At 36.8% G+C, this 8,297-nt stretch overlaps 1 protein-coding gene across 1 annotated transcript; it reads right to left on the bottom strand.

The window, feature by feature from the left end:
* Positions 1-7,313: 7,313 nt before the first annotated feature.
* Positions 7,314-7,655, bottom strand: LOC113296098 (60S ribosomal protein L8-like). Its single transcript, XM_026544435.1, has one exon. It carries the CDS (start codon positions 7,653-7,655, stop codon positions 7,314-7,316), a length of 342 nt encoding a protein of 113 aa, XP_026400220.1.
* Between the last annotated feature and the right edge of the window lie 642 nt (positions 7,656-8,297).

The raw sequence follows: 8,297 nt of genomic DNA, 5'->3' as shown, positions 1-8,297 counted from the left end.
ATTATTAGGTTGGATGTGAATTAAGGGAGTGGTTAGTTATAACACTTGCAGATAATTAAAAATATTTGATTAAATTTAGGGAAGGGAAATTCGGGTTTCCAAAGTGAATATATTAATTAGTTAAAAACAGTAATAAAAAGAGAGACAAGTGTCGAATCTTTATTCATCCCCCATGCCCCCATCAATATTTGCCCCGTCAAAAATTTATATGTTGGTGGAGCGACGAAAGAGCTTAGCCGTAACTTAGATGAGCTCATGAAGCTGAGAAAACACATGTGGACGTTGTTATTTCATCAGCATGGTCCTTTTTTTTTCTCTACTATACCTATGCTCTTGTATTTCAAGCCAATTTTAGTCATTGTAAAACTATTATCCGAAGCCAACTTTAGTCGTCTAGTCCTCATAAAATACGAAGCATGGAAACAGTAAGTTGCCTTTGAACAATTAGAGTCTTCAATCAAATTTCAATACTTGAACAACATCTAATACTTTCACACTTTGTAAAAAGAAATTAAACCAAAATGTCAAAGCATTGTTCGGTTGAACCCACCAAGCTTTGCTATGTCAAGTTTGATTTTCATATTTTAGTTCCAAAACTCAAGGTCGCTTGAATAGATTACTAGATTCAACTTTGTTAGGTTAGACAAGGAAGTCTAGAAAATTTGAGACAAACTCGTGTTACTCCGGAGAACCTGAAGACGTGTCGGCATCAAAGAACACATCGTCCTTCTATTCGAGGTTAGTAATTTAATACTTGACTTGTTTTCATTTCTATCAAATCATTTGTATTGAAAAAATAACATGCGCAATTATATATATGAATCTCTAGTATTAGACTTTTTCTCCAGTTTGAAGCATCAAATCTTGTCGTTGTATGAACAAAAGTAGACCTGTCATGGCTATGCTTGGAGTGGAATTCCACGGTGTTTTTTTAACCAATTAACAAATTCGAAAGATACAACATTATATCTATGCTTGTGTTGGGACTTGATTACTAAAAAATCAGGTGGCGTTGGATTCTGTACTGCGTTTATAATTTACATCTACTTTTTTCTATTAACATATATTTACATTTTCACGTGTAGGTTGAATCTATAGCACCAACACCACCAAGTTTTCGTGATGTTTTCCGGTCTAAAAGTATCATTACTCTAGCACCGTTATCGCTTCTAAGAATCATTACTATATTATTACTTGGTCATTCACGTAAGGATGTGAAAAAGAAGGTATATGATCATTCTATTCTATGTTTAATAATAATATTTCATTTGTTAATGTAGGAATTTGATTTCGTAAAGGTAGTGGGAAATGTAATGGCCCTGGTTACTAGTTGAAGTTTATAGTGTTTTGGACCTGTGTTTAGTTGAAAAGGTAGTGACATTAAGTAAACTAGGAAGTTGTGCGTTGCAAGGGTTATGTTGGTTACGAACTGAAGTAGCTCTTATTAAGAAAAACCCTACAATGTACATGTGAATCTACTTTGCTGCATAGGACCCACCTGCCATGTACCAGCGAATATTTTTTGCTGCACCCATGTGAATTAAAAAGTTATCATTTTGACTAGAACATAAGACCCTTATGTCACTTTTTATTTTTTCACAAGAAAATGTTGATTTTACGTTGAAATATGGTAATGATGATTTTACAGGCTCTTGGGCTTCTCTGCAAAACTGTTGAGGCAAATGTTGCAGTTGAAGAGTATAATAAGGTTTATCATCGTTATCGTATCTTGTCTAGCTCATGTGTTTCTTCTGATGAAATGTGCTTAGAAATTTATAAATCGGTTTGGGATTGTACCAGTGAGCCTTTCTTAAGGTCATCTGCACTTTCAACTTTAGAAGTTTTAGTAAAACAACTTTCAGCCAATCATTCTGTCTTGATGCATACTTAAATATTGTTTCCAAACAATTTGAATCATCAAGCCCTGATATTTGTCTTCCCATATTTCTAACAGCATGTGGATTGACTCTTATCATTGGTGAAGAATCATTTACTGAGCCTTGTATTCTCATGTTATGAATGGCACTTGAAGGTTAAACTTCTTCAATGTTTAGAAAAATGTTTCCATCATGATCGAGGGAGATTGGAGTTTCTAGATGCGCAACATTTTCAGGTCAACATTTCTCATGTTACTTATCCATATACTAATGTATTGTAAACTATAATAAATTACACTTTAAGGCCAGCTCCTATGGTGAACGGCGAAAAATTAGTTTTGGCATGCCAGATAGAGTGGCAAATGGTGCACATTACTATACAAAAATGTAATAAGCGACATAATCTCTATGTCTGGATAGAGTAATCATCGCTCAATTGTACTTCACATGATATTATATTAATATTATAATAAATAAAACGAATAATTCGAGCTTGGGCGGGATTTATAACTCTTTGTCAGTATAGATAATGACTTGGACAGTGTTTAGTAATAAAAAAATAGAGAATATAGGTGGGTAGTGTTAAGAGTCGATGATTTTATTAATACTTTGTCTTCCAAAGACTTTCTCTAGAGTTTCCTGGCCAAAACCCTAAACTAATCTCTCAATTTTAATCTGTTTTCTTGTCTGTTTAAACTAATCTCTCAATTTTAATCTGTTTTCTTGTCTTTTTGCTTATTCTTTCGATTCCAATGGTAGTTATGATGAGCCCAAAACTCATCAATCAAATATCATTCGTGAAATAAGACGAATCAAAAGAGAAAGGGAGACGAATACAGATAGAAGGTAGAAGAATACATAGAATCAGACAAGAAGATTACAGACACAAGAGAGGACACTCAATCCATTATCATTCTTCAACATAACTTCATCACACTTACGCACACACATATATATATATATATATAGGCTGCACAACCGTACAACCCTAAAACTACCCAAACTACCTAAATAACAGGACACCTAACCATTCGTACATATCCATAATATATGGGCGTATCAAGTTAATCCGTGGATTTATTTGGTTTTCTTTATGATTGGGTGTTATTTTAAATCATTAGATTGAGTTAACAACTTAAACTAGGGTTTTGTTTTCAAATGTTTAACTAATATTCTTTTCTCCCCCATTATATTTTGCAGACTGATTTATCCCCTAATGGCGTTTTCCGCACTCTAAATGTTGTTATCGCGTTTGCTGTTGTTGTTACTGCGTTTGTTGTTGTTGTCATGCTTTTTGAATCTATTGAAGCCATGATTGAAAACCATGTCAGGAAGAAGGTCAAGGAATTGGGCTATCTCAACTCCGATTTGCACTGGTTTAAGCAGCATCATACCACTCGCATGTACTGGCCATCTCACAACTGTCTTTTTTCTCCCCTACCTTCCAATCTTATTCCTTCTCATCAACACTGATGTTACAGACAAAAATATCGTCTTCAACCATATGAAAATGGTGGTTTCAAAAAATCAACTAATCATCAATAATTATGTCAAGGTAGATATGGATCATTATCACCCCAAACCCATCAATTTTCTCTGTGTATCATATTGACCCGATTACTCCGATAATCAAACTCTAGAAATGGGAATCGCTATTGCAAAAAAGTTGAAGTCAAATTTACATGGGAAACATACTGGGGTGTTTGTGGATCATAATAGTAAAAGGCAGAATCTCCCACTATGGAAAGAGAATGTGAAAATCAAGAATAATGAATACCCAGAAGACAATCCTTGGTGTTTTGGTGGTAATGTACCTATGCTCAAATTTTATGGTTCATCAATTAATTACAATTTTTTTGATTGGAATAAAAACCAATGTTGTTGGATCAAGTGGATCATTATACTGATTGAGGGAAAGAAGAATCATCAATTAATTACAATTTTTTTGATTGGAATAAAAACCAATGCTGTTGGATCAAGTGGATCATTATACTGATTGAGGGAAAGAAGAATCTTTGAACGACTAGTATAGGGAAGACATTGAAAGAGGTAGAAGATAATAAATCAAACTATTATAAACCACGACAAGATGGCAACTCCGTTTGGCAATGTGCATAAGAAGAATGTGAGTTCTCTCTGTTGGGTAATAACAATTAAAACTGAAAAAATCAAATAACTAATCAATAAAACGAAGCACTTATCTGATTTTTGTGTTGTCTCCGATTCAATGGTTGATGTCTTGCACATCCCTGTTAAACATCATAGAAAGAAGAAACTGGTAATAGTAGATTGAGGCGCATGTTCAACATACTGTCCTTAAGACAAGAATGCCCGGCTACATTCTAAAAAGATGATGCTATAGCCCTACGGGTACATCTGCCTCCAAGATACAACAATCTTAACAAGCTTGAATAGCACATTCAAACTTGTCCTTCTAGAACTTGGCAGCGGAAAACTCACGAATCGTTAGCACTTAAAACCCTCGTATCAAACATCGAAAAAACGAAGAAGAAGTACTTAAAAAACCTTAGGGGAAAAAAGAGAGGTTTTACTATATATATATACAATAAAAAATAATTCTTCATATATATAAAACCCTAACCCGATAAAATTTGGAAGGTGTTTTTATTTTTTGGAAAAACCTTTTTATTAGTAATTTTTATTCATATAAAACTGTATTTTTTCCAACAATCCCCCACATGAATAAAAATACGATAATACACGGAAAACAAGGAATATCATGAATAGGCATATGTGTCCATAAGGTCTTGAACCTTTGCTTAGTGAGAGGTTACCTGAACTACTTATTAGCCAGTGTCCATTAGGTCTTGAACTGTCTAACATTTGGTGTAACTCGCGATAACAACCACACATGATATCTCCACGGTAGCTGCCAAGCTCCGCCGTTGTGTCCATTTTGGCCCTGGACGTCTTGTTTCTCAGAATGCTCTAGAGAATCAGCTCATATTCTCATAGAAAGCGACCCACTTCCTCATTCAGATAGGTGAGTTCCATTAAGAGTGTTCACTGCTACACCCCACTTCAATCTTAAATTGAAACTATGGAACTCATTAAGACTTATTAAAGTCACCCTTCACATGCAGTCACACTATCACATCTACACCATAGGGAAGGAACAGAGAGAATATAATTCTCTGATAGTGTTTACCTTTACCTACCATAAATTAGTTGTCTCATTCGAAACCTTGATCTTGGGATCTCCAGTCAGCAAGGTTGAGTATCCTTCATGGCAAGTTTATTTTATATGAGCTTAAGTCCCATTCCCCCTCGATGTATAATTACGAACTATCTCTTTAGAAAATCCTTTCGTCAAATGATCACTAATTTTTCTGTTGACTTCCCTAAGTCTGTGAGGTTCTCTTTTGACTTTACATGTCTACTGAGACCTCTTTTTGACTTCACGAATCAACTAAAATTACTTCATTAAAGAGTATAGTTGTCTTACCGAATTAGCCTTCTTCGAGTATGTCTAGACTTTGTCATTGCTCATTTACTTTAGACTCACATAGTCAATTGAGTTTCTGCAATGATGGCCACAGGCTTCGGTCACAGAGGAATATCTTCTAAGAAGCATCTTAGTAATCATTCGTCTTCCTCTTATGCTTGAATTAAAGCACACGAACTTTGATTTCTTCAATATACAAGTTCAGCTTGTCTGTTTTAAGGACTTCCTTAGACAGACACTCCTCAAGAGGATACACACATAGGCTAAGATTTATCCATAGCCTGAAACAACAACATCTCTTAAGGTCAATACAATATGTATTACATACACAATTTAAGATGTACCTCAAGTATCGCAAATATCTAATCAGATCATCCAGTAATTCTCTTGAGATACATGGGTATTTGTATACATCTGATATACTGCACATTTACAACACACATTAAACGCATCGAGTTTGACAAAAACCATTTCCTTCAGAATTTCTTCTGGATCCTTTCGATCATTTAGATCATATCAGCCATCTTGGTCTTTCAGTCAAATCATAAACATATCACATGTTTCATAGGTGGTTGTAAAGAATATATCACATAATTGAAATTAATTATGTATCTCATGCATTCCAATCTCTGGTCTTCTAATCAGAGCATCCCTGTGATTTCCCAGGTTAAACGCGGATATGCACATCTGTTTTGCAACACGTACTAAACACGTTAGACAGAAATTATAAAAAAAAAAATATTTGGTTACCTACTGATCCTTTAGACCATGTCAACCGCATATTAGTTTCCTGTCAAATCTAAAGTGGTCCATAATCACGTGTCTTTCATATATTCTTCAAGGTTGTTTTATGCATTCATCATATACCTCTCATCGTCATCGTTGATGGATTGCAAGATCACATGTCTTATCCCCCACATTTAAATACTTCTCTTAAGAATTATTTAAGACTTATCTCTTGGTTTGAGCAAGTGCAAACCGATAGCAAATACAAGAATTAAGCATGAATAGGTGATGCTCTTCCCCTGAAACGAGCTTCACTATACCTTTGCATGCTTATTCAAAAGAATTGGCAAATTAATATTCTCATACCGACGAGTACCGTTGTACCTTTCGCATGATTTTATTGATGGAGAAAACACTTTGATTCGCACAAATCTAGTGATTCCAGTTCCGGCATTCATCGCTTCGTCTTTGCACGTAAATTGTTTCCCCTCTTAACAAACCCGATGAAAAAATTTACGCCGCTTAACACCATCACTGGCCATCATGAACGGTATTTTGGACTCCTCATCATGCTCGTGTGATGCCAAATCTTCTACTAAAACGGAATAGGACCTTCTGGATCTCATCCATACGCTCATGAGTGTGTCTGGCATCTAAGAAAACCATGATTAGACGAGCTTCTTTGGAACTTCCACAACCATCCAATATGTAGTGACATTTCTCCTCCTTGATCTCTCATACGACTCATGAGAATCTTCACAACATCTTTCCCAGACACGGTATTACGGTCACGATCTGAGGCAGTATACCTCTTCTGATCAATCTTGTACTTGATATCTCTTAACTTCACTACTGCAACCACAGGTCTATCTGTATCTGGTCAGCAAGTATGACAAGGTCATGTAACTCATTCTCTACACGTATAATTACCCCAAAGCTCGTGTCAGCAAGCATGGCAAAGACATGTAACTCATAATCCCAACTCTGGTGGTAGCTCCAGAAGTTACTTCAGAGCTTCATGAGTACCAGAAACAACCTTCACATGATCCTCAAGCTTGAAGTAATTGCAAACATGTTTTTCATATGAAAAACTCAATTCTGTAGTACAGATCTGGGTAAGGATATGCTCGTCCCGCAGCATGTCCGTCTTAATAGTTAGGAGGCATCATATACTCCACCCAAGATGATGCCACACCAGGATGTAAGATTCCAGGTACTGGGGTGTCCAATATATGCTCAACGTTTCAAACAACAACTCCTTCAGGAATTGATCTCAATGGCAAAACATTACCAACCATCAAACCAGCTTTCTTCCCGCAGTACAAAAACTGACCAGTGTACATACCCTCAGCCGCAACGAACAAGTCCTTCTGATGCTTGTACCTGAATGGATGACGGAAGGTAACTCTAGCTAATGGTGCACCACTTCCTGGATCATGAATGATTTCGGTAACTACACCTTTCAAGTAACCATTCCTTTCACCAAAATCCAACCTCCTGAATTTTGTAGCTCCCTTACGATGATGAATATGGGATCTGAATATAGATCCAGCTCCCTTACGCTGAGCTCTGATAACTCTACCCATCTCTCTCGATCGGTCGGCGTTCTTCTCTCTGTGTTTCAAAACTCCCCAAATACTTCCACGGACAGTCTGGTCACCGTGAGAACTAATTTCTTCTGAGTTTCAAAATCGGTCAGCTCTGCATTTTCTTTCCCTGTCTCTAACTTTGTTCATAGCTCAGCTTCTCGTCACTTCCAAACAATAGTTTCCTCCTTCCTTCGCTGCTAACAACCAGCCGCCTGCTCAGCCAAATTCCCCTGCACAAAATCCTCTCCTGTACAAGCAGACGCCTGCTCAACCAAATTTCCCTGCACAAAATCCTCTTCTGATCAGCCAGAAGCATGAGCTTCAGACACTCCCTCTTTACGAAGGGGTCCGCTAGATCCATGCACCTAGCTTTATTTGCCAAAGCAGCAGCTGCTACCAGGTCACCTGCGTGCTTCAATATATTTCCCTTGGCTAGGTGAAATTCCTTAACAGTTGGAGCCCGCTTAACAGCCTCGTCTATTCTGGCAAGAGATGTCTCATATTTGCATGTCTGTCATAATACTGAGCTAACAAAAACAACGTCCACGTAAGTGTTGAAGGGGTCCCGTTGTCTTCCCTCCTTGGATATCCTCCAGTTGTGTGTATGAATCAATTACTCGACGATATCTCCCTTGCTAG

The sequence above is a fragment of the Papaver somniferum genome, chromosome 7, assembly GCF_003573695.1.
Source record: "Papaver somniferum cultivar HN1 chromosome 7, ASM357369v1, whole genome shotgun sequence".
Classification (NCBI taxonomy): Eukaryota; Viridiplantae; Streptophyta; class Magnoliopsida; order Ranunculales; family Papaveraceae; genus Papaver; species Papaver somniferum.
The sequence above is the reverse complement of the archived record's forward strand: the minus strand, read 5'-3'. Positions and strand labels throughout refer to the sequence as shown.

Bases quoted from the DNA above. Each gene is read 5' to 3' on its own strand.
- LOC113296098 (XM_026544435.1), bottom strand. From the start codon at position 7,655: ATGGGTAGAGTTATCAGAGCTCAGCGTAAGGGAGCTGGATCTATATTC.